This window comes from Stegostoma tigrinum, chromosome 10, assembly GCF_030684315.1.
Source record: "Stegostoma tigrinum isolate sSteTig4 chromosome 10, sSteTig4.hap1, whole genome shotgun sequence".
In the NCBI taxonomy this organism is placed as follows: Eukaryota; Metazoa; Chordata; class Chondrichthyes; order Orectolobiformes; family Stegostomatidae; genus Stegostoma; species Stegostoma tigrinum.
In genome coordinates, this window is record NC_081363.1 from 13,890,609 (window position 1) to 13,918,549 (window position 27,941).

The window sequence follows — 27,941 nt, forward strand, 5'->3', positions numbered from 1 at the left end:
TAGAATAAAAATAGCAGACTGTGGAGAAAGGTAATGGTAACCACAGATTACCACTCCCACATCACTTAAATTAATTCTCAATGCTTGAACAAACAGAGAATGTCACCGGTTTTTCCCATGTCCCTAAAAATGTGCATGAAAGACTGTCAGGTTGGAAATTGTTCCTCACCTGATAAGCCCTGGAAATGAGGAGGTGTGGCCTATGGAACATAAGCAACGATGGTTTCATTATTACAGGGCCGTTGTGAGTGATGTCGTCTCTGGAAGCCAACAAGTCAGAGTTGAAAAATGGAAAAATAAAGGAGATAAATATTTTTTAACCAGGTTTTTGATTGCCTTCAGGGAATCAAAGAGGTGTTTATATTTTCTGTTCCTTCAGACACTCAATGGCAATTGCCTTAACATTGGGATACTTATCCAGCTCCTAGTTCTCATGGCAAGGTAGAGTGGGTGTGAATAATTAATTTCCATCTTCACTATCTTTTCCCTTCTGCTTTAGGAGTTTAGTAGCATTTTGAAGTCAGCTTAATTTGACTCTCAGACAAAGCAACTAAACAAAAGTTTTGACATTCTATTCATAGCAGACCATCTCCAGACGCCAGACTCTAAACACCTTGGGTGGCTGTACTATTTACCTGTTGTATGTGGATGTGAAAGAGTTAATACCGAGGTTCTGGGCACAGCACCTTAGGATCTTAGAGGAGTAAGACCTAATATCCAGGTCCCCTTCATAGTCTTTCTAACAATATCTATGATATCAATGTAATCTGGAACTAGTCACTAACAGGCAAGAAACTTTATCTTGACAATTACAAGAGACTATTTTAGGTAGATCAGTGATAGTTTTCCTCTGCCACGTCAGCCTGAACAGGATGATGGTAGTGACCTTCCTCATGAGCAGCAGCTCATACAGAATAATGAGCTGAAATCACTAGACAACAGTATCCGCCCCTTGATGGGACCACTACAATTCTAACAGATGCTGTTTTTCAATGTAAATGTCCATCTGTGTCACAGTCTACTAAGCAAATGGACATAAACATTTGAACAGATCTTGACATTGGTTTCAAATCCATTTGGAATCTCTTGGTGTGTTCTCTCTACTGAAGTATTATATGTAGTATTTTAAAGTGAAATTCCTTTGTTGAAGAAGACTAAGAGATGATACAATTTGAAGTGTTTAAGAGTATTAATGAAGCCGAAACCATTTTCTTTGGAGGGGGAGTCCATAATAAAGGGTTCATAACCTTGAAATTAGAGGGCAACTGTACAGAGGTAGAAGTTAGGACTTGATTTGTTAAATAAGCTGAGCAACTGTGGCTTGACGTTTCATTTCATCAGGTCACCATTGAGGTGGTGGATGATCCTCAGGCAGAAATTGAGATGGATCTCCTGAAGGGGAACCGCAACGACTGGTCCATATCCTCAGCAGAATGGCTGTCTTACAAAGACATCTTCTGGCCTTTGTTTTGGGAGTATCCAGACTCAACCGAAGTTGGCAGCTTGGATTCCTCAAACGTGATGGACAGTGATGAAGAGGATGATTACACTGTTGAGTACGAAGGAGAAGACACGGTCCTCACCACCTTGGATGGCGTCTGGGAAAGGAGCTGGCCTTTGCAAAAGAGTTGGTCCTCCAAAGAGAATTTTAACAATGGTGAGTGCATTAAAAACGAGGGGTTCCTCTGTGTGTTACTGGGCGTCTTCTTTTCAAGGTGACAGGTATGACAATAATTGGGAAGAATATTGTGTAGAATGATTACATTTCAGATATTTCCAAATCCAGTTCTTCATACCTGTTCTAAGCAAGGCTATCAAATTAATGTTGAGTTTGGCATTGGTGGTCCATTGAAGGTAACTTTTAACCTAATCCACTTGTCAGGAAACTAGCTGAATTTGATCGGATGCCTGTTTTACAAACTGCAAGATATTTTCCTGATCTGATCCAAACCGGTCCAGTCACTTTTGGACAGATTGGACTTAAATTGAGCCCATGACAATCTAAAAATCCATTGCAGTTGAGTGGCTGCATAAGCAAGTCAGCATCAGTATTCTGGGCATACTGCACAACGGATTAACAGCTGGCACACCTGAAGTTCTACAGATGCCCACTCTGAAGGCAATTTACGTTTTGAATCATTTCCTTCCATCCTTTCACTTCCTACATCATGAGTGATGATTTTTGTTTCGCGAAGCATCATTGTAAATGTTCCAAACTACAATGCAGCCTAGCTTTCAAGATTATAGCATTAGTTATAAGTTCTCCTGAAATAAATTCACATTCTCTCTCTATCGCATAATCAAAGCTGAGGGCAAATCAGTCATGTTGGTCTCCTAATCCCAGTCTAATGCCGTGCCTCTGCACAAGTTGATGGAAAGTGGGACTACCACCCCTCAGAATTAATAAGTTTTGAAAATGAATCTCCAGAACATTGCTGGGAGGATCCAAAGAGAAAAATCTTGAGAGCATTTGGGGTAGGTAAGCTCAGTTAGCTGGATAGCTAGTTTACGATGTAGAGTGAAGCCAGCTAATGAGAGAGCAGTCCTATGGTTCTCTAGGACTATGGCAACTTTACAGGAATTTAAATACATACTGGTTTTATTCTGCATCACAATTTAGTCATCTAGCCAACTGAGATAACCTATCCTGGAATCTTTGTTTCTACCTAACTGCATTCCTGGCAGTTCTGTGTTTCCCCCTGTTTGACAGAAAATAGTGTTTGATGTGCCTCAAGGTCTTGCTTAAAGGCAGTACTTAGTTACTGGTTTCCTGATGATTGAGGGCCCCAATAGTTTAATGGATATTTAGGATTTGCTGAAGGCTACATCAGCTCAGATTTTACTTGGAGGTAACTGGTAACAGATTTTATTGTATTGTGATCATTCTGAATTATTTACAAAAGTTTATTTTCTGTTCAATGTGCCATTACAATGTAACTTTCCTCAGTATTTTAATCACTGCAGGTTCAGCAATCAATTATCAGGAATTCTTACAGGTGATGCCAACTGATCAGTAATGTTAGTTTAAGCTTGTTTAATATTTGTTGTAGATCAAATGATAAATGCGTTTTTTTTTAAACCTCAATGTGTTAATTTTCATTTACAGAGAATATTGCTAGGACATTCTGGTTCATAATAGTTGCTTCATGGCAACACTCTCAGGCACTAATCATTAACTAATAATTAATTAACTTTCATAAATACGCAACATAACCAATACACTCAATGATAACACCATTTTCATGTTGTGCCTTTAACTTACAATTAACAAGATGCATTGCAGCAATTCACCAAATCTCCTTTGACAGCATCTTCCAAACCCATTAACTCTACCACCAAGAATAACAAAGGCAGCAGATACATAGCAAAACCGCTATCTGCAAGTTTGTTCCTAGTCAGTGTCCTGACTTGGAATTATATTGCCGTGCCGCTGTGTCAAAATCCTGGAATACCTTCCCTAACAGGACTATGGGGTAATCTATGCCATGTGGATTGCAGTGGTTCAAGAAGGCAGCTCATTGGGCAGTTAGGATGGGCAATAAATCCTGATCCAGGCAGTGATGCCCACACTCCATAAACAGTTCAGGAAAATCTAGCAAAATATCTCAAGATTCTTCAGAAGATCACTGTCAAACACAATTTTAACTTTGAGCCACACTAGGAGGTATGTGGTCAACCGACCAAAGCATGGTCAAAAAATAGATTTTTAGGAGCATCTTTAGGTGGAAGAGAAGGTGGAGAGCTGAGGGAAGATTCCAGTGTTTCAGGGCTAAATAAAGAAATACACAGTAATGGTAGGATAACAAGGCGTAGAGCTGGATGAACACAGCAGGCCAAGCAGCATCAGAGGAGCAGGGAAACTGACTTTTCAGGCCTAGACCCTTCTTCAGAAATGGGGGAGGGGGTTCTGAAATAAATAGGGAGAGAGAGGGAGGCGGGTAGAAGATGGATAGAGGAGAAGATAGGTGGAGAGGAGACAGACAGGTCAAAGAGGCGAGGATGGAGTCTAGGCCCGGAACGTCAACTTTTCTGGTCCTCTGATGCTGCTTGGCCTGCTGTGTTCATCCAGTTCTACACCTTGTTATCTCCAGCATCTGCAGTTCCTACTATCTCTGAAACAGTAATGGCAGAGCAGTTGATGTCTGGAAGGTACAAGGTCTAGAAAAGCAAGACCGCAGGTATCTCTGAGGGTTGCGGTTGTGGAGGAAGGCACAAAGTGAGTGTGGGGATGAAAATGTGGAGGCACTTCAGGCTGAGAATTGAGTTGACCCAGATTAATTACTTGACTAAAAGCAACCACTGATAGAAGCTCGATGTGAATTCCTTTTCCGATTATTCTATCTTGAGCTTTCTTTCTGAAATACTCAACAGAGCCAAATATCTCTTCAGTAAGTCAGTCTCTATTTACACATGCAGCGTACATGGACTTTGACCAGCTAGCTCAAAGCCAGTGCCTCGAGTCGTGAGAATCTCAGATTCCTATTTATATCTGTCAGCTAAGGCTCCCTGACTGGTCCAGGTTAACAACCCCAAATCAGGGATCTCACAATTAATGAGATCTACCTGGCCCTTATTCCAATCACTACACTTTCATACAATTTAAGATAGTGATCTGAAAAGGACACCTGTTTGCGGTGCTAATTTCCTTCTTGGGAGTCTTTGTGAACCATTGTGACCCAATGTCTGGACAAAATAACAAGAGAATGCCTAAAACTTTTCTATTGTATTATTGGAAAAAGTAGATAGTCATCTTCCAGTGTGAAGGATTTTACCTGTCTGCAAACTTTCTGAAATGTCCACAATTAAAAGTTTCATTAGAAAAATAACCATTCATTCTGAGTGAGGGTGAACTGGGGAGTGCTTGATGGCTCTGTTAATAAATGCTTTGAGGAATTCAAACATGCAGGTCAAGGATGTTCTGGATCAAGGCTGAATTATTTATACTCAATTAAAGCAGCTGCGGTGTGTTATGGCCAAGCTGGGCAAGAAAGAGAGATAGCAATGTTAACAGCAGTGTTAAAAGGTGGAAATTAAAAGTGAGAAGGTCCATAGTTTAAGCCTGAATTGCTATATATCTATTCGCCTCCGTTCCCCACTCCCAACCAATTTTAATCACTATATTCGAGGGCCGAAGGGCCTGTACTGTGCTGTTATGTTCTATGTTCTATGTTCTATATGTCATTCAGTGTCCAAATTTGCAAAAGAAGAATATAGAGCTGGGTAAGGTACCTGGAGGAGTATGATTAGCTGAGTAAAGCACCAGGAGGGGGATAGTCAATAGGATATCAGTGTTGATCCTGCAGGCTGCTGCTTCCATTTTGTTAGAAGACTGGTGGAACTTGCTCAAAGGAACTCGCCAACTAGCATTTAACATGGCTGAGAAAATGAGGCTGCAAACATTTGGGAAATGGTGTATAATGTAGGAAAATGGGAAGTCATCTACTTTGGTTGGAAAAATAGAAAAGCCGATGACTATTTAAATGGATGGAGATTGCAGAGGTATGGGTGTCTCTATACATCCATCACAAAAAGTTAGAACACAGATGTCATAAGTGATTAGGAAGGCAAATGCAATGTTGGGTTTTGCAAAGAGAATGGAATATAAAAGTAAGGAAGTCTTTGCTACAACTGTACTGGACATTGGTAAGACTACATCTAGAGTACTGTGTAGTTTTGATCTCCTTATTTAAGGGAGGATGTACTTGAATAGGAAGCAACTCGGAGAAGGTTCACTCAGTTGATTCCAGGGATAACTGGAAAGGTTAAGTTGGTTGGGCCTGTGCACACTGGAATTTAGAAGAGTAAGAGGTGATCTTATCGAAATATTTAAGATTCTAAGGGTGTATGACAGGATAGGTGCCCAGCAAATGTTTCCTTTTGGCACAGTTGGGCGTGGGGGGGAGGTGCTGGGTGGTATAATTTAGAAGTGGGGCAAGATTTCAAAGTAAGAAGATGAAGAAGAGTTTCTTCTGTCTAAGAGTCATTAATCTTTGAAATTCATTACCTCAGAGTGCATTGGACGCTAGGTCATTGAACATACAGTCTTTTGGGGATTACAGGGGGACACAGGAAAGTAGATTTAAGGCCATAACTGGATCAGGCACGACCTTATTAAAAGGCAAGTCCATGGAAAATGGCTAATTCCTCTCTTAAAAACTCTAAAGGCATTTCCCAGGAAATTTGACATCTAGCTACATGAGGAGCTATTCGGTCAGATGGCCAAAGGCTTGAACAAAGAGAGAGGTTTTAAGGAGTCTTGCATGACCAGGCCAGGCAGTATGCAGTGTGGTTCATGAACTGTGAACATACAGCTCATTTAACACCGTGCGGAGCACAGCAGGCCAGGCAGCATCAGAGGAGCAGGAAAACTGACGTTTCGGGCAGGGTCCCTTCTGTGTTCCTCCAACTCCGTACTGTTATCTCTGACACCAACATCTGCAGTTCTTACTATCTCTCGGCTCACTTAACCCCTTTTTTGTTTGTTGAATGTGCCAATTTAAAAGTAACCAGCAGCAGGTTTTGCCTTTAAACAAGATAAAGGTTAGTTTGTTACACAACTACTGCTGCAAGTTGCTAGAAACTTAAAATCTTTAAACTTAAAAAAAGGATAGTTATTAGCTAAGGTAGAGATACTGATAAAAGCTAGTTATAAAGATTAGATTCCCTACAGAGTGGAAGCAGGCCCTTCAGCCCAACAAGTCCACACTGCCCCTTGAAGCATCCCACCTAGACCCATCCCCCTATAACTGACACACCCCTGAACACTATGGGAAATTTAGCATGGCCAGTCCACCTAGCCTGCACATCTTTGGACTGTGGGAGGAAACTGGAGGACCCAGAGGAAACCCATACAGACACGGGAGAATGTACAAACTCCACACAGACAATCGCCCGAGGCTGGAATCGAACCCGGGTTCCTGGTGCTGTGAGGCTGCAGCGCTAACCACTGAGCCACGATGCTGCCCCAAAGATGAAAGTAAAATCAGTCTATTCTTGCAGATCTGTTACTTGCTATGAAGTTTTGTCTCTGGGGTGAAGGGTTGAAAACTTGACGTCAGAATTCACCAACTGTGATGGCTTCTTTAGTTGAAAAGTTCTAGGTTCTCCCACAGCCACATTGAGCAGATCAGTTTGTTGATATAGTATAGACCCAATAAGTTCAACTCTTCCTCATAACATGAGAACAGCTTCTTGGAGGCAGTGAAGTGACCTTTCCTTAAACTTTACAGCACTGCAATTTGTAGCCTTACGTGGCCTGATTCCAGTATAGCAGTCCTTTAGCTGGGTTGCCTTTTTCCTTGTGCTCCCTTTTGCTAAGAACTGCCTTTCTCTGATAATGTCTCTGAGTTCTTCTTAAAGATCTGACAAAACAATACCTCATAGCCTGTTTAACACAGCCCAGCACTTCATATGGCTGCTATATTAATTTTGATCATTATTATTTGACAAAAAGTCAATTATGCTGGAATTTCCTGTGTTGCCCTTCCAGTCTCCTGTTTTCTCGGAAGTGATGAAATCTCATATACTTTAGCAGAACCCATTGTATTGTCACAGGATCAAATCAATTTCTAAATGTCTTCCTTTGTTGTAATACATTAGCATCAGTCACAGACTGTCTGCTTTTTGGCTGACAGTGAATCGACAAGAATAATCATGACTTCCGGGAACCACCCATGTAAGGTATTGCAACCAAGTTAAAAAGTCAGTTTAACTGTCTTTACAAAATGAATATGAATATTATAATTAGGTAGCAGTGACAAGAGTTTTAAAGAAAGTTGATGGGGTGAGGTTTAGGAAGGGAATTCCAGACGGAACATTTTAAACTCAGGGATGCACAAGAGGACAGAACTTGGAGCACAGATATACCGGAGGGTGTGGAGCTGGAGGAAATTGCAGAGATAGGGAGAATTGAAGATATGGAGGGATTGTAAAACAAAGACAAACATTTTTAAAACAAGATATTACTTGATCAAATACCAGTATAAATCAGTGAGCATGAGTCACAGAAGAATAGAATATAGTGTGAGGAAAGACAGAGGCAGCAATGCTTTGGATGAGCACAAAATTTACAAGAGGGTAGACTGTGGAGGCCATCAATGCATTGGAATAGACAAGTCTGGAGGTGAAAAAGGCATGGATGAGGGTTTCAGCAGCAGATGAGGTGAGGAAGTGTGTTGGGTGGAAATAAAAGTTTCAGTCATGGCTCAATGTTCATTTCAGGTTTGAATATGATACCAAGGCTACAAATGTACTGGCTAAGTCTCAGGCAGTTGCCCAGGACTATGGTAGTTAATAGAGACCTGGGTTTGTAATGGGACTGATCATGATGGCTTTGATCTTCCAGACTTAATTGGAGGTAATTTTTGGCCATTCAGCACGAGGAATTGAACAAGCAGAATTAACACCTTCGAGTGGATAGTGGTAAGATAGAGATGGACTTCATCAGTATCTTAAAGTCACGATACTATGACTTTAAGAGATGCATTGTATCCTTTCTTTTAAGAAGAATGGTTGAGATAGATGAGCAGTCTGCTCAGAGCCAATAAAGTAAACAGCTTGTGAGGCCCAAGGTCTTTTTTAAAACAAGCAGCAGCCTAAATGGGTGGGATCAAGCTCCTATAGAACCAGGGATTTTCATTTTAGCTTTCAGCAGTTGGTGAGATCTTAAAGCTGGATGTGGAAGCTCTTATTCCTGTCTCTTGCTTACAGCTAAAAACTGTGGTTCTCTTCCAGCTGCTAGAATTGCATGTGAGACCATCTATTTTACTGAATTTGCCTTTGCCAAGAGTGTAACCAATCTTTTATTTTTATCTTGTTTGTATTTTAACAGTAGTGTAAAAATAAGGTGTGTTTAGCTTAAAGTTGAATAGTGTGATTAATCGAACTGCATCCAGAATGCAAGACCTTATTCTTAGCCTGGACCCTAACTTTTTCTTATTTTAAAGGTCATCATCTTAGTATATTTTAAGGGGGTTTGGTCTGACCCGTAACACACTGGGACCTTTTGTCGGGATTGAAATCTCTCGTTCCAGGTAGGTTTAGGATTATTGGACTCAAAGGCTGAGAGTGGTGAGTGTTGAATTCAGTTTGTTTAAATAGGTAGTAAGGCTCTTTCGTTTCCTGGGGGTGGAAGAAGTCACTTCAGGTGTTTTACAGAAAGTGAGAAAGGCAAAGCTTTTGGAATTAGCAGACAAGCTAGAGTTGGGATTGCCTTTGTCCACGGAAAAAGCAAAGGTGATTGCAGCAATAGCACACCATTGATGATTGCAGAAGATATCATCAGAATCTTTGGAAATGGCTTAAAATTCAATTGCAAATAAAGCAGCTTGAACATGAAAAGGAAATGAAACAGACTGAACAACGATTGAAAGCAGAAAAATAGCAGACAGAATAGCTCTAGCAGACAGAAAAAGAACGGGAAAGGAAAGTAACACCCTAGCAGAAGAAAGGGAGAAAGAGTTTTTGAACTTCAGAGGTTGGAATTGAAAACTTAGTCGATTTAAAATGGCAAATGTAGGAGCAGTGATGGACAGCAATCTCATGGTAGCCAAAGGCCTGATGGGATCTGTTTAAATATGTCCAAGCATTGTCAAAGTTCAAAGTTCATCAGGAAATATGCAGAAGCTTTGTTCATTTCATTTGAGAAAGTGGCTAAACAAACGAAATGGGTGGTAACCATGTGCATATTAGAGGAAAAAACAGAGTTAACGTTTCAGGTCCAGTGACCTTTCCTCAGAACTCGTTGACTCTGTCTTTTCCTTCACAGATGCTGCCAGACCTGCTGAACTTTTCCAGAAAAATTGTTTTTGTTCCTGATATACAGCATCCGCAGTTCTTTTGGACAAATGGCCCTATGGGATGTGAAAACAGGTTATTTGGAAGTTTTCCATATTACTTTCAGAGGGAAGTACTACAATTTCTTGGGTCTTTGTGGTTTTCAGCAGAAGTTCATACCCAATTTTAGCAGCATTGTAGCTCCACTGACTGACTTGTTGAAGAAGTGCAGAAAATTTCAGCGGACGGAGGAATGTCAGAAGGCATTTGGCAGCCTGAAAGCTGTGTTAATCTCTGCCCCAGTGTCAGCCACACCTAATCACACATAGCCATTCAAAGTACCTATCAGTGCAAGTGACGTAGGTGAAAACAACAAGCTGATAGAAGACCTATTGGGTATTTTTTTGAGAAAATTGAATAACCATCAACAGAGGGTGGAAATAATTATTACAAGGGGGAATAATTTTAAGGAGACTGGAGGATGGTATAGGGGAGATGTCGGAGGTAGTTTCTTTACACAGGGAATGGTGGGTGTGTGGAATGCATTGCTGGCGGTGGTAGTGGAGTCAGATACATGAGGGACGTTTAAGCAACTCTTGGTTAGGCATGCAGGTGAGTTTGACCTTAGAGTAGGATAATAGGGTGGCACAACATCATGGGCCGAAGGGCCTTTACTGTGCTGTACTGCTCTATGTTACACAATTGAGGAGACCTTGAGTTTGGTGTTGCTGTTGTAACATTCATATTGCCCATAATGTGTCTGAGACCATTTTAAATACTGATCATAACCCTTTAAAGTTTTTGGAAAAATTTAAGTATTAAAATTTCAGGCGTTTAGATGGAGCTTATTATTGCAGCCATTCAGTTTGAAAATTATATTCGTGGCAGGACGAGAGAACATAATTGTCAACACATTGTTGCGTCTTTAAAGGAAGACGGGGCATTCAGTCGTGGGAAAAAGTGGACAGAAATGGACTGTAGGACTGCAACACATCCCTCACACCCCGCCCCCGCCATAACCGCCCTAAGAGGATCCCCTCGTTCTCACACACCACCCCACCAACCTCCGGTACAACGCATCATCCTCCGACACTTCCGCCGTCTACAATCCGACCCCACCACCCAAACATTTTTCCATCCCCACCCTTGTCTGCTTTCTGGAGAGACCACTCTCTCTGTGACTCCCTTGTTCGCTCCACACTGCCCTCCAACCCCACCACACCCGGCACCTTCCCCTGCAACCGCAGGAAATGCTACACTTGCCCCCACACCTCCTCCCTCACCCCTATCCCAGGTCCCAAGATGACTTTCCATATTAAGCAGAGGTTCATTTGCACATCTGCCAATGTGGTATACTGTATCCATTGTACCCGGTGTGGCTTCCTCTACATTGGGGAAACCAAGCGGAGGCTTGGGGACTGCTTTGCAGAACACCTCCGTTCGGTTCGCAATAAACAACTGCACCTCCCAGTCGCGAACCATTTCCACTTCCCCTCCCATTCTTTAGAATGACATGTCCATCATGGGCCTCCTGCAGTGCTACAGTGATGCCACCCGAAGGTTGCAGTAACAGCAACTCATATTCCGCTTGGGAACCCTGCAGCCCAATGGAATCAATGTGGACTTCACCCGCTTCAAAATCTCCCCTTCCCCCACCGCATCCCAAAACCAGCCCAGCTCGTCCCCTCCCCCCACTGCATCCCAAAACCAGCCCAGCCTGTCTCTGCCTCTCTAACCTGTTCTTCCTCTCACCCATCCCTTCCTCCAACCCCAAGCCGCACCTCCATTTCCTACCTACTAACCTCATCCCACCTCCTTGACCTGTCTGTCTTCCCTGGACTGATCTATCCCCTCCCTACCTATACTCTCCTCTCCACCTATCTTCTTTTCTCTCCATCTTCAGTCCGCCTCCCTGTCTCTCCCTATTTATTCCAGAACCCTCACCCCATCCCCCTCTCTGATGAAGGGTCTAGGCCCGAAATGTCAGCTTTTGTGCTCCTGAGGTGTTGCTTGGCCTGCTGTGTTCATCCAGCTTCACACTTTATTATCTTGGAGTCTCCAGCATCTGCAGTTCCCATTATCACTGGACTGTAGTAGGGAATGTTTGCATACTTAATACATGTGACAAATAAATCTAAATTTAAATCCAAAAATGTAATGTCTAAGTATTGAAGTATTCGAATAGCATAAAGCGAAAAGTTTTTAAAAATGAAGCCATCCTTGTATATTGATGGTTCATCTTTTTAAGGGGTGCGGTGTGACAAAACTATTGCTTTAAGAGGTCTATTTTTATGAAGAAAGGCTGAGACAGAAGAGCTAAATGGTCTGCTCATAGCCAATAAAGTAAATAGCTTGTGAGGCCTAGACTTTTTTTGGTTAAAGGTTAGAACCATAGAAGAAGCCTGAATGGGCATAGTCAAGCTCCCATAGAACCAGGATTTTTAATTTTAGCTTTCAGCAGTTTCTGGGTCTTGAAGATGGACGTGAAAGCTCTTATTCCTCTCTCTGTTACAGCTAAAACTGGGGCTGTCTTCCTGCTGCTAGAATTACATGGAGACAATCTATTTTACTGAACTTGCATTTGCCAAGAGTTTGTTTATGTGGTGTTACTATATTGGAACAGTTAATTAGTATCAAATATATACGTTTATTTTGTTAAACATTTTGATAGAGTTACAGTTAAGCCAATTCTCTTTTATTTCGTATTTTAACTGTAGTTTAAGAGTAAATGTGTTTTGCTTAAAATCAAGTAGTTTGACCAACTGAATTACATCTGGAAAGAATACCTTACACTTACCTTTAATTTAAAAAAAAGACTTAGGGTCAAGCCTATCTTAATATATTTTCAGGGGATTTGATCTGGTTCACAACAGTGCGTGTGTGAAAACTAACACTCTTAACCATAGGAAGCACTCTCCTGTTTTACCCTGTAACATTTTGCTAGGCCTGATGTAGGTCCAATGTAGGATGGAGACCTCTACCTTACACTGCCTTTGACATGTAGAACCAATTTACAATTTGGGTCTTCAGGGTTCATTGACAAAGCAAAATGCCTGTAGCATCATCAAGGGGCTCTTGCTAGCATATCCAAAATATCACATAAATCTGTCCATATACACTAAACATTTCCATATCTAAAGGAGCCATTTATCTCTGAATCTGGTCTTGCTCAGCAATGCTGTCAGTACAGTCTGATTATTAACAGGTAATGTCTGTTAATAATGTCATACCTGCTCACTGCCACTACTCTCCCTTCACCTGCCATTCAGACTTTTACATGTGATATATTCTGCTCAGTGGATTCCCTGGAATTTCCCTGCTGTTCCACCTTCCTGTAGAAAGCTCTCAGTTCTGGATCACTACTCAGAGGGGAAAGAGCAGAGGAGCATGATTAAACTAGATAATTCTATCAAAAGGCCAGCACAGTCAATAGGCCAAAGGATGATCTTCTAAGCTATCAGATTCTGTGTTAAATGTGGAAATTTGGCACGATCTTGAGGCCACGGAGAAGGAAAGTGACATTTCCATATATTCTATCCACTGATTAATTAATGGACTTTGTTCCTGTTCCAAGCTCAGTACTAAATAAAAACCAAAAGAACTGCAGATGCTGTAAATCAAGAACAAAAACAAAGTTGCTGGAAAAGCTCAGCAGGTCTGGCAGCATCTGTGAAGGAGAAAACAGAGTTAACGTTTCGGGTCCAGTGACCCTTCCACAGAACTCAATATTAAACTAGATAATTCTATGAGTTCTGAGGAAGGGTCACTAGAACCAAAACATTAACTCTGTTTTCTCCTTCACAGATGCTGCCACACCTGCTGAGTTTTTCCAGCAACTTTTTTTTTGTTCCTGTTTCAAGTTCATTGTATGATCAATTGTATCTGCTTCTTCTCCTTGTTGGTTTTATTCCAGAATTAAAATACTGAAAAGATGGCATAAGCAAGACTCCAGCTGCTGCATCGATCCCTTCTGTAGAGTTTGTGTTTCCAGGGCTGAGGTGGGTAGGGCAATCCTGGTATGGAACTATTCCTTGCGTTAAGTAGGGAGGGAGTTCCAGGTAAAGAAGATAAAGGAATTCAAGAACGTGTTGGAGAGTAGCGAGTGAACCCGATGATATGGCAGGATTTTTGTACTGATTGCTGATGTAATTGAGAATATTCTGTTCCTAGTAAAATACTTTGTCACATGAAATGTTACTTGCTGCTCATAAACACTTATGTTTGCCAGATACTGAAACACTGAATATGCTGTTCCAGGTGATGAGCCTCATATTCTGCATGGGCCTGTGTATCAGATAAACTAAGACCAGTGTCAACTGTGGAACAGTTGGTAATGTTCTGGATGTGAGTTTGCTCGCTGAGCTGGAAGGTTAGTTTTCAGACGTTTCGTCACCATTCTAGGTAACATCATCAGTGAGCCTCCGACGAAGCGCTGGTGTTATGTCCCGCTTTCTATTTATCTGGTTAGGTTTCCTTGGGTTGGTGATGTCATTTCCTGTTCTTTTTCTCAGGGGATGGTAGATTGACTTGGAGCCAATGTGTTTGTTGATGGAGTTCCGGTTGGAATGCCATGCTGCTAGGAATTCTCGTGCATGTCTCTGTTTGGCTTGTCCTAGGATGGATGTGTTGTCCCAGTCAAAGTGGTGTCCTTCCTTATCTGTATGTAAGGATACGAGTGATAAAACGAACGTCATCTACAAAATACTTTGCAAGAACTGTGACAAACACTACATTGGACAAACTGGCAGGAAGCTAGCCACCAGGATACATGAACATCAACTAGCCACAAAACGACATGACCCACTATCACTCGTATCCTTACATACAGATAAGGAAGGACACCACTTTGATTGGGACAACACATCCATCCTAGGACAAGCCAAACAGAGACATGCACGAGAATTCCTAGCAGCATGGCATTCCAACCGGAACTCCATCAACAAACACATTGGCTCCAAGTCAATCTACCATCCCCTGAGAAAAAGAACAGGAAATGACATCACCAACCCAAGGAAACCTAACCAGATAAATAGAAAGCGGGACATAACACCAGCGCTTCGTCGGAGGCTCACTGATGATGTTACCTAGAATGGTGACGAAACGTCTGAAAACTAACCTTCCAGCTCAGCGAGCAAACTCACATCCAGAACCTCAACTGAGCTACAAATCTTCTCAAAACTCGCTAGTTGGTAATGTATTTGAATTGGAAAAACTAGGTCAGGTGTGCCAAATAAGTAATACTCCAAATACTTGTGCTCCCAAATTGAGGCTGATAGTTTAGTGCAGTAGAGCAGTGGTGCCAGCTTTTGGATCAGATGTGAAACTGATGGTCTGAACGCTCTGCCAAATGTGCATAAAGGATACCAGGACATCATTTCCAAGAACAATTGCATACAGTTCCGGTCACCATACTACTAGAAAGATGTGAAGGCCTTGGAGAGGGTACATAAAAGGTACTGGGATGTTTTTGCCTGGTTTGGTGGATATTAGCTACAAGGAGAGAATGAACAAACTTGATTTGTTTTGACTTGAACGTGGAGGCTGAGGGGGTGACCTGATAAAGTTTGCAAAATTATAAATGGCATAGATAGTCGGGAGTCTTTTTCTCAGTTTAGGAATGTCAATTAATAAGGGATATAGGTTTTTGGTAAAATGGAGGAAAGTTTAAAATAGATGAGAAGGGCAGTTTTTTTTACACAAACAGTGGAAAGTGCCTGGAATATGCTACCAAACGAGGTAGTAGAAGCAGGTACAATGGCAACATTTAAGCAGAATCTTGACAGATGCGTGAACAGACAGGGAATAGAGAGATAAGGACCAAAAACTTTTTATTATAGAAAAGTGTTGTGTCAGTGCAGGCTTGTAGTTGAAAGACCTGTTCCTGTGCTGTCCTGTTCCTTGTTAACGGTCAATGAGTCAAGCCTACTCGCCTGGTCATTATTTATCCCCCAGTTAATTTTATAACAGAACTGACTATCTTGCTGTTTGTGGGAGCTTATTCTGCACAAATTGACTGCTGCATTTCCTCCATGACATGAGTAACAACACCAGCACAACTTCACTGGCTGCAAAGTGCTTCAAGGTATCCTGGCAAAGGCACTGTATAAATGCAAGATTTCTTTGAACTGATACATCTTAGTTGTCAGGGAAAATCTCTCTGAGCCTCTCAAAGAGGCCATTCTTCCTTTTGAAAAGCTCTGAAGCGTACCTTGTTACGAACTGTCTCATGGGTGGCACGGCAGCACAGAGGTTCGCACTGCTGCCTCACAGTGCCAGGAACGCAGGTACAATTCTAACCCTGGGGCAACCCTCTTTGTGGAGTTTGCACATGTTCCTCATGTTTGCATGGTTTTCTGTTCCAGTTTGCTCCCACAGTCAAAAGATGTGCAGGTGAATTAGTCATGGTAGATGCGGGCTTGTAGGGTCGGGATGCTGTATAGACGGTCGGTGCAGATTTCATGGGCCAAATGGCTTCTACCTGAAACTGTCAGGATTCCATCTTATCACACATATGGTTCTCTCTCTTCTCTGCATATTTAAGCATTTAATCATAATTAAGCTCTAATCCAGCAGAGTAAGTACCTATCCCATACTAAACATTCCTGAAGGTGTTGCAATTTGGCTTATGTGATATTCTCTCCTTCACAGTGAAAATGTAAAGAGAGCAGGCAAACAGACCGGCATCATCCAGTACTGCAACACCATGACAACCAGAACAACATGAATTAATGCTTTCTACTGTCTACTACCATTCTCTCCAGATGCACAATGTGCACAATAACCTATATTAATCCACCTACCGTTGATACAAAGTGTTGTGTGTGGTATATTTGATTTCAAAGTGTTCTTGCATGAATGTGGATAGACACCTTTCTGATCTAACTAGAAGAATCTCATTGAGTAAACAATAGGGAGTTTATTGCAACTATTTACAGATTAATGAAATGACCTTTATTACTACAAAGGCTGTTTGCAGCACACTAGCCTCGGATCTGTCCCAGTTAGGAAGGGATTCCCTTGAAGTTGTAGAGTCAACTTCCAGCACACCAACCAGTGATATATTCCATAAGCTGCCTGTTCTCTGGTGCAAGAACCTGGATTTTAAATAGTTCACACTCAGGAGCCATATTTCAAGCATCCCAGAGTGTGTCACTGGTTCCTCAGGAGGTCCTGGCCTCATCCAGGTCAGTGCTAAGTCCTGCCACAGTTATTGTGATGTTCTATTGGGTACATCTTCTGACAATCCAATGACCTAAATTACATCAGCGTATGGAGAACTGTAGGGCAACCCCACCACAGTCTAATCCAAAACCATTAATATGATAGCAGGGAGGGAGAGACAGAGATAGGGTGTTGCAGAGAGTTGGGAACCTCGGGTCTGAGAGAGGGAAGGGGATCTAGGAGTTGAAGATGAGAGAGAGAGAGAGAGAGAGAGAGAGAGAGCGCGCGCGAGTGCAAGACAGAGAGACACACACACATGGGAGGGGTATACTTAGGGGGCCACAGACAGGAATGGCCTCTCTAGGAGAAACAGGGGTGAGGTCATTCCAAAACAACATTCTCCCAGATGACTATCACTGGGGAGCCGTAACACTGTCTCTTAGCAGACCCCAAATAAATACATGCCTCTCTCACAGCTGCTATAGGCCTGCAGCTTAATTGGTGCTCACTTCAAAAGACTTGCAGTGAACATTTCAACAAATTCTTCAAACTGGTGATTGAGAAGCTGTCAGTAAAACCCAGCTGTGAGTGTTTATAGAGCATTCAGCAATTACCGAAATCAGTAGTTGTCCTGCCCCACAGAGCTTGTTTATTAAAGCTTGTTAATCATTCGCTTCCTGGCCTTGTGAGTTAGCCAGATGTGGAGAAATACCAGAAACATTACACAAGCACAATCTTGGTGACACATTTTTACAACACAAAACTAGTTGACAAAGTATTGACTGTACAAGACGTTTATCAAATGCATTTCTTCCAGGCGAAATCTGCAACGACAACTCCTCTGAGAGTAAACTATGTTTTATAAAGGCTGTTGTGTTATACCACAGCATGCATACTGAATTTTCTGATGCCAAGATGGTGCTGTGGTCCTTAATGGTGTCATCTTCGTGGATGGCACTCTCGGCTCTAAATCAGAGGGTTGTGCGATCTAGTCTCACTCTACCTTTTATTCATTCATGGGATGTGGGCATCGTTGGTTGGGTCAGCATTTATTGCCCTTCTGTTTTTAATAGAGGGCAGTGATGACCTGCTTTCTTGAACTGCAGGAGTCTATTTGATATAGGTACACACTAAATGGCATTAGAGGAGGAGCCCAGGAATTTGATCCAGTGACACCAAAGGAACAGTGATATAATTTGATATACATTTCCATATCAGAATGTGAGTGGCTTGGAGGGGAACATACAGGTGGTGGTGTTCCCATGTATCTGCTGCCCTTGTCCTTCTAGATGGAATTTTTCATAGAAGGTGCTATTTGAGAGAATTTCTGCACTGCATCTTATAGATGATACGTAATGCTGCTACTAAACATTGCTAGTAGAATGAATGTTTGTGGGTGTGGTGCCAATCTAGCAGGCTGCATTGTCTCAGATGGTGTCAAGCTTCTTGAGTGTTATTGGAGCTGCACTCATGCAGGCAAGTGAGGAATATTCTATCACACTCCTGACTTAGTTCTTGTAGATGGTGGACAGGCTTTGGGAGTCAGGAGGTGAGTTACTCGCTGCAGAATTTCTAGCCTCTGACCTGCTATTGTAGCTGCAGTACCTACCTATACGGCCTATACTATTCAGTCTGGTTTCTGGTTACCTCCAGGATGTTGATAGTGGGAGATGCAGTGGCAATGGCTACCTTCTCTCTTGTTGGGGATGGTCATAGCCTGACACCTGTGGCATGAATGTTACTTACTATTTGTCATGGGTAGGTGATTCCCATTGATATTATCACTAGAATTTTAGCCCAGTGACCCAGGTAATAATCTGGTAATGGCAATGATGTCTTGGAGCTGAGATGACTGACATTGAAAAACCACAACCATTCTTCTTCATGCTAGGCTGACTCCAAACTGCAGAGATTATTTCTTCTGATTACCATTGACCTCTCCTTTGCTAGTGCTCTTTGATGCTGCACTAAGTCAAATTCTGCACTGATTTCAATGACTGTCACTCTTATCTCACCTCTGGAATTGGAATCTGTTTTGTCCATGTCTGAAGTAAGCTGTAATCAGGAGCTGTCTGGCCCTGGCAGAATCCAAACTAAGCATCAGGCAGCAGGTTATTCCTTTGTCTTTAGCACTGTTGATGATATCTTCTGGAACTTTACTGATGATCAAGAACAGTTTGATGGGACAGTAACTGGCTGGGTTGGATTTGTCGTACATTTTGTGCACATTAGCGTCTTCACGCCGTTTACAAGAATTCAGATTATTATTCCTCAGAAAACTAGTCACTCTTTGTTACTGGCTAAGATTGACACAGGAAGCGCAAATATACTACTCCTGAATTCTAAAACCATGTACCCATCAAACTATGATTAAATTCATGAATATAAACTTCCAGTGCACAATAGTTCACAATTCCGTGTACAGGGTCAATAGTTCTGGAGTTTAAATGTAATATCAAGTGGAGTTCTACATCATAGACACTGCCTGATTAGCAATTATATGTATGTCAGCATGCCATGACCTAATACTAGTCACAATCTGCTTAAAGGAGGTGCGGTTAGGGCGATGATCTCCTGGGCAGATCTCTTTTGTTTCATAACAGGTGTCATATCAAGGAATTTCCAGAATATAAGTCATCTCAATATTAGTATGTAAATGTTGTGTTCCATCAAAACAAAATTGTTACATGTTTGTTTTTGACCAGCACAGACTCAATGGGTCAAAAGGCCTTTTTTTGAACTGTAGACGTCTATGGTTCTGCGATTCTGCGACAATCATAGAAGCAAAACTCAGAAACGTGCAGATACTGCAGTAGACTCTTCAACAAACGGCAGCTTCTTGAGGGTAATTGCAAATGGGCAATAAATGCTGGCCCAACTGGCGGAGCCCATATTCCATGAATAACATTTTAAATAAGAATATTTGCATGACTGAATACAAAAGACCAGAACCCTTCAATTACTTCTGAATTAGTGGAACTAAAGTCCCATAATTTTTCTCTCCCCAGCAGACAGTTGAGATTAAAGTTCAAGCAGAAATGACTGAAACATTAGCTCAGCAAAATTTCAAATTCAAGAATACCATCCATGAGATGAAGTCTTTAGTGGATATCTCCACTTAGCTTACAAAGATGAATGATGACCTGAAACAGAAGAAAAGGAAGCAGGATAAACTACAAGAGATAGTAGGAGCTGTCGATGCTCGAGAATCTGAGATAAAAAGGTGTAGAGCTGGATGAACACAGCAGGTCAGGCAGCGTCAGAGGAGCAGAAAAGCTGTTGTTTCGGGTCTGGACCCTTCTTCAGAAACGGGGGAGGGGAAGGGGACTCTGAAATAAATACAGAGAGGCGGGCAGGGGATGTTGAAAGGTGGATAAAGGAGCAGAAAGGTGAAGAGAAGACAGACAGGTCAAGGAGGCAGGGATGGAGTTGGGATGGGATAGGTCAATTGAGGTAAGATGAACCGGTCAAGGAGGCCGGGATGGGGGTTGGTCAGTGAGTTGGGAGAAAGGACAGACAGGTTAGGGAGGTGGGGCTGAGCTGGGCTGGTTTTGGAATGTGGTCGGGGGTGGGGAGATTTTGAAGCTTGTGAAATCCACATTGAAACCATTGGGCTGCAGGGTTCCTAAGTGAAATATGAAGTGCTGTTCCTGCAGCCTTTGGGTGGCATAGTTGTCGCACTGGGGGAGGCCCAGGATGGACATGTCGTCCAAGGATTGGGAGAGGGAGTTGAAGTGGTTCGCGGCTGGGAGGTGCAGTCATTTGTCATGAACTGAGCCTAAGTGTTGCACAAAGCAGTCCCCAAGCCTCCGCTTGGTTTCCCCAGTGAAGAGGAGGCCACATTGGGAACAGCGGATACAATATACCACATTAGCAGATGTGCAGGTGAACATCTGTTTAATGGGGAAGGTTTTCTTGGGGCCTGGGATGGGGAGGTGTATGGGCAGATGTAGCACTTCCTGCTGTTGCAGGGAAACGTGCAGGGGTGGTGGGGCTAGCGGGGAGTGTGGAGCAAATGAGGGAGTCACAGACACAGCGGTCCCTCCAGAAGGCAGATAAGGGTGGGGGACAAAAAAATGTCCTTGGCAGTGGGGTCCAATTGCAGGTGGCACAAGTGGCAGAGGATGATGCGTTGAATCCAGAGGTTAGTGTGGTGGTATGTGAGGATGAAGGGGATTCTTTCTTTGTTGTTATTGCGGGGAGGGGATGTGAGGGATGAGTTGCAGAAAACAAGAGAGATGTTTTCGAGGACGTTTTCAATCACTGTGGAACGGAAATTGCGGTCCATGAAAACCGAGGACATCTGGGATGTCCAGGAGTGGAATGCCTCATGTTGGGAGCAGATGTGACGGAGATGAAGGAATTGGGAATAGAGGATGGCATTCTTGCAGGAAGGTGGGTGAGAGGAGGTGTATTCTAGCTAGCTGTGGGAGGCGGTAGGCTTGAAACAGATATCAGATTCCAGGTGTAGTAGGAACTGCAGATGCCGGAGAATCTGAGATAACCAGGTGTAGATCTGGATGAACACAGCAGGCCAAGCGGCATCAGAGGAGCAGGAAAGCTGACGTTTAGTGTCTAGATCCTTCTTCAGAAAAAATGAAGAGTCTAGACCCAAAACATGTGCTTTCCTGCTCCTCTGATGCTGCTTGGCCTGCTGTGTTCATCCAGCTCTACACCTTGTTACTTCAATTTGCCAGTGGTTGCTGGAGATGGAAAAGAGAGGTCCAGGAAGGAGAGAGAGGTATCAGAGATGGTCCAGGTGAACTTAAGGTTGGGTGGAAGGTGTTAGTAAATGCCTCAATTGAACCTGCTTCCATCGCACTTCCAAGCAGTGTTTTCTAGACCTCCAATACTCCGTGAAAGTTTTTCTTTCTCATCTCATTTGGTTCTGTTACAAAACAATTTGAATCGTTATTTCAGATTCTTGACTCTCTAATAAGCAGGAACAATTTCTCCCTATCTACTTTGACCAGACCCCACATGATTTGAAAATTCTATCAAATCACCTCTTAGCCTTTTCTCCGAAGAAAATCTATCTTCATAAATAAGGTGTCACATTCCTAGAACCACTCTCATAAATATAATGGACAAACAGAAGGCGACAACTTTGATAGAATTAGGAAATTCCAGGGCATAAAACTTAGAGCTTCAAAATGAGATGGAGGCTCTTAAGAAATTAAACAATAAATGCCAAGATGATGTAAACAGTTTAAGTTAGAGTTCCCAGACATAAGTAGGATTTTAACAAAGTATTCACTGGAAAAGCAATTAGAGTTAGTTCATTAAAGAAACAGCTAAAGTTTTCCCTCTGTAATCGAGTCAATTTCATTAACTTTCCTACTGTAATTGATGTTAGGATCATATAAAAGTAGCTCGAACAACACTCAAGAAATCTGACACCATCCAGAACAAAGCAGCCCACTTTATTCCTGTTACTCCTTCCAAAGTGAATCACCTCACACTTTTCCGCATTAAACTCCATTTGCCACCTCTCAGCCCACCTCTACAGCTTATCTATGTCCCTCTGTAACCTGCAACATCCTTCCGTACTATCTACTACTCCTCCAACTTTAGTGTCATCTGCAAATTCACTATCCCGTCCTTCTACGCCCCCATTTATAAAAATGACAAACAGCAGTGGCCCCAAAACAGATCCTTGCAGTACAACACAAGTAACTGAACTCCAGGATGAACATTTCCCATCAACCACCACACTGTGTCTTCTTACAGCTAGCCAATTTCCGATCCAAACTGCTAAATCACCCTCAATCCCATGTCTCCGTATTTTCTGCAAATAGCCTACCATGGGGAACCTTATCAAACGCTTTACTGAAATCCATATACACCACATCAACCGCTTTGAAAACTTGAAATGGAAGCCAGAAGCATTTTGAGACCTGTTTTCAATCTCTAACAAAGCAATGTGTTGTGTCAGACTTTTGACAAGCATTAGCCTGACATGCACCCTATATCTAACAGAGAGAAACATGGGTAAACAGATATGTCTCATTGACCTTGACAGCTCATGTCCCTAGGAAATAGCAAAGATCCTAATAGATCCTATCTGAGGTATTTTTTTAAACAGAGGAGTGGGAAATAGCCAATACCTCTCCAATAGGTTAATTGGAAGTTAGTCAGGAAGTTTTGACAACATTGAAATGCTTCATGTGAGATATGAAGATATGATACATGCGTAGGTATGTGTACATGTACATGTAAAAAAGTGTGCACTTATGTGTGTGTGTTTGTGTTCCTTCAGTTTGCTGGTCTAGCAGAACTGAAGTTTCATTCTGGATCAGCTTGTTGGGTAACTTCGGAATTTTGCAATTGGTGACTCACAATGAAGACTTGCTTGTCCCTCTGTACTGGTCCAACGCTGGTACCATTTCACCCTAGATATTGAGTTTCTGCATTGACATCACGCATGATTCAGCTGCTGTAGCCTCTGGCATCAGTTGAAAATCTACACAGATTTTGGTGGGACGTATCAGCATTTCTGACTATTTAACCGGGGAAGGCTTCTTAAACTTGCTGGTCAAATGAGTCGACACACTGAAGCTGCCAGGACAAAAAAAAAGGATTGGTTTGAGACACAGCTCTCTCAAGAAAAACTAAATGAGCCAGCCTTTGAAATGGTTATCGATGGTTACCATGACAATAAATGGTTTATCATGTCACAGGCGCTTGCCACAAGCCAAACGCATTGACTGTCAATCTCAGCAAGAGGATCAGAGTGAAGGTGCAAAGATTATGGGCAAAACATGACAGAATGTGAGGAACTGCAAATAGCTGGAATCTCTGGAGGTGGGAGATGGGAGTATGGAGATGGAAATTAAGCAATACACTTAAAGTGAATAAGTGTACCACTAAGCCAAAACTATCAAAAGGTGCAATGCCAAATCCAATAGAATCCAGTTAGAATCACAGAAATGTACGGAATGGAAACTGATCCTTCAGTCCAACTCGTCCATGCCGACCAGACATCCTAAACAAATCTAGTCCCATTTGCCAGCATTTGGCCTAAATCCCTCGAAATGCTTTCTATTCATATACCCATCCAGATGCCTTTTAAATGTTGTAATTGTACCAGCATCACCACTTCCCTTGGCAGCTCATTCCATACATGCACTTGCCTCTGTGTGAAAAAGTTGCCCCTTAGATCCCTTTTAAATTTTTACCATCTCACCTTAAACCTATGCCATCTAGTTTTGGACTCCCCCGCCCGGGGTAAACACCTTGTCTATTTACCCTATCTGTGCCCCTCATGATTTTACAAACATCTATAGGGTTACCCGTCAGCTTCCGACACTCCAGGCAAAATAGTCCCAGTCTATTCAGCATCTCCCAAAAGCTCATATTCTCCAAACCTGGCAACATCCTTGTAAATCTTCCCTGAATCCTTTCAAGTCTCACAACATTCTTCCCATAGCAGGGAGACCAGAATTCCAACAGTGGCTGAACCAATACACCGCTGGTGACAGACCCCCAGTTTGAAAAGCAACCCTCTGTCTTCTACCTTTGAGCCAGTTCTGTAACCAAGTAGCTAGTTCTCCTTCTATTGTGTGATGTAACCTTGCTAACGAGTCTACCATGAGGAACCTTGTGCAACGCCTTACTGAAGTCCATATCAATCTTTCTGCCCTCCTGAATCCTCTTCGTTACTTCTTCAAAAACTTCAATCAAGTTAGTCACATGATGCTATTTGATCATTTTTGATGTTATTTAAGATAATCAAGAATATCAAAAACATCTAGGAATATCTAAGTGTAGTTAGTAATAGGATATCTATCCAAAAAAAAATCAACATTTAAATTAAAATTTTACCTTAAAAACCATGTGCAAATTAAGAAATCATCTCCCAGTGGAAGAAATTATATTTTAAAAGCAATACTTGAGGGTTTGTTGTACCACTGGAATTATTTTTTAGTTTACTCAGGTCCCTCCTGCTTTGGGTGCTACTCTTTGGTATATGTTCTTCCTACTTACATGTGATGCTATATCATTTATCACAGACCTTTATTCAATAAAGATTCCTTTCAGCTTTTAAAAAATCAAGTCTTTGTTGTTTTACACTCATGTGAATATTATTTGTTTCTTGTTCTTTAATTTTAAAGAAATCCTTTGTTAAAGGTTTATCAATAAAAAAGTTTCATGGCAGATAGTTGAATTTGAATTCAGTAAAGAATCTGAAATTAAGTGTCTAATGATAACCATGAATCCATTGTTGAAAAAACCCATCTGGTTCACTTTATTTATGTACAACATAAATCTCTTTATATACAATAAAGTTTATTTCATTTTAACAACATTAAATTTTGTGGCATGGTTCAATTTGTTAATTCAGTTTTCTTTACACTAAAGAGTCTCCAGCAGGAATTTAACATGCAATGTTGCCCCAATAAGTAATCTTTTAGCCTGATGTTTCAAGCTATTATATACAACCTCATTTAGATCCTCATGAAGTTCCTGTGGGAATGCAGAAACTAAGCATTTGTGGTCCATCTGATGAATGTTCCTCTTGCTTGGCAGAATATGAGGATAATGAAGACTGGAGTGCTTGGTCCCCCTGCACTGTGACATGCGGCACTGGGAACCAGAAACGCACCAAGTCCTGTGGCTATGCCTGCACTGCAACAGAGTCACGGACCTGTGATCTGAAAAGGTGCCCAGGTAAGTGCTAAGAGGTGGAAACTTGCACTCAATCAGCACCTAAAAAAACAGGAAGTCCCATCTGATGGAACTGGAACTTCCAGCCAATTAGAGACCACCATCTTTTCAGTGATACTACTGTAGGTGGGGACCACTGATGGCACCACATAAGTGGCATGAAGAAGCATTCAGGAGAGTTGGTGGTGTTTGAGGGTCCCAATGAGTGCCAAACACATGTGCAAAGGTGGAGCCAAGAACTGAGAGACTATGGGGGGGTGGGGGTGCAGTTTAGTCCCTCCATTCATCTGGGCCCCTAACAAGAAGGGACTCCTGTCTTGACCCCAACTAATGTAACCTACCAGGCTGGTAACTGTGTAGGAGGCTTTAAAATGGGTATTAAATGTCTGATTAAGAACCACAATGGATGGCACCACCACCCTCATGCCATTCCTGCTACTGGTAAGATTCCACTTGGAATAAGAACAATGGGTAGGTAAGCTGTCTGTTGATTTTACATACTGCCTCTACCTCCAAACCCAAAAGAACAAAATCCATCCCCTGAGAAATCGACAGCACTTATAATGTTGACCAGACCTGGTTAAGTTTCCTTTGAAGGATAATGTGAGTCAGTTGGGATTTTGCAACAACATTGTTTTCTCTGTACTCATATTATCTCATGTCAGCCCACGATTTAGAGCAGATTTTTTTTCAGATTCCCATTTTGCCATGGGGGATTTTCAACTCAACCCTTACGTTGTACTCCTCCCCAACTGATCTTCCCACATGCATTGCAGCTAATCACAAGTGTAAGGAAATCGTTCTCAATTATGCAACTGATGCGGACAGTCCTGCTGTGCGAATAGCCACAGCATCACAAATTCAGTGACTCCTAACTAAATTGTCGATAAACTGTGGAAGTTCAGCAACTTTGACATAGACTACTACCAATCTAAGTGTAGACATTTAACTCCAGAATGGAGAGATTAGGAATACACATGATGTTGCAGATTGCAGGATGCTGAACTAAAATTGCTTAGAATTTGGATGGGGCTTATTTTGTTCTCTCATGGGATGTACGCATTGATCGCTAGCCAGCATTTGTTGTCTATCCATAGTTGTTCTTCCGTGGAACAAAATAAAATGCAACAAAAATAATTTTCAGGGTATTTTGTATTAAAATCTGAATTCACTCCACTTGCTTCCACTAACGTGTTCATTTGTGGGCCACACTATTTGACCCTGGCTGTATTATTTTCCTAAAGGGATGGAAGATGATCTGAATGCAGCAACTAAAAAATCTCTGGGGGAGAAAGAAAATAGAACAGAGTTGTTTGACTCAGGTGAGTACACTACACCAACATTCATTAATGTGAGAACATGTCAGTTGACTTAACTTGGACATGGAAACCATCGGTATAGGAGAGAGGCCATTCAGCCCCTCAAGTTTGAGACAATAAGGGCTGCAGACGCTGGAAGCCAGAGTCTGTAGGCGTGAGGCTGAAAAAGCACAGTGGGTCTGACATCATCTGTCAGGAAAGTCAACATTTCAGGCCAAAACCCTTTAGGAGTCCTGACAAATGGTTTTTGGCCTGAAACATTAACTTTCCTGCTCCTCTGATGCTGCCTCACCTGCTTAGCTTTGCTTTTGCAGCGTCATACCTACAGCCCCTCAAGTTTGTTCCACTATGCAATGACATTTCAGCTGATCTATCTAACATGCCAAGTTTCATCAACAGCCAAGAATTCAAAATTGATAAAAGAACTCAAGAAATCAGTTTTGATTGTTTGATTGATTGATTGTTTATTCCATACATATAAGTGGACAGCTAGCCTTATCACTGTGAAATGTAAAGCTCTCTCTCAATTACAGATTAATCTAATATTAATAGAAAACATTACAACATTCAAGTTACAATGCCTACACTTCTCTGTTCAGTTGTTTGCAACATTTTTACAGACGTCTGTACTTTTCCCAAGGCTGGTTCTTTCTCGTATACTTTTCAACTGCCTATGTGTATCTGTGGTTCTCATTTACATTTATGACTGAAAAATTAACCCTTAACTAACTGAAACTAATTCAATTCCTTCACCCTTTAACATGAGAACATGTCAGCTGACTTGTCTGGAAATGTGCAAAGAATCAGAAGAGCAGACAAACCATTCAGTCCCTCAAATTTATTTTACTATTCAATGCGATCTTAGCTGATCTGTCTAACATACAAAAGTTGACCACAGCCACAAGTTTGTTGGTGAAGTGGGAAGTCAATCTCTTGATGCCTCAGACAGAATGGCTATTAGACTTTGCATCATTTCCATTCCTGGTTTAATGAATAAGTGGTGTGATACTGAAAACAAAA

The 27,941-nt window shown here is 41.9% G+C and overlaps 1 protein-coding gene across 1 annotated transcript in view; it reads left to right on the forward strand.

Annotated features, from left to right (window-relative positions):
- ism2a (isthmin 2a) overlaps positions 1–27,941 on the forward strand; it is a 57,553-nt gene that overhangs the window by 17,406 nt on the left and 12,206 nt on the right. Inside the window, exons 3-5 of the mRNA XM_048538582.2 lie at positions 1,342–1,657; positions 25,465–25,605; positions 26,847–26,924. Coding sequence (XP_048394539.1) covers positions 1,342–1,657; positions 25,465–25,605; positions 26,847–26,924 — 535 coding nt within the window. The remainder of the gene's footprint in view (positions 1–1,341; positions 1,658–25,464; positions 25,606–26,846; positions 26,925–27,941) is intronic.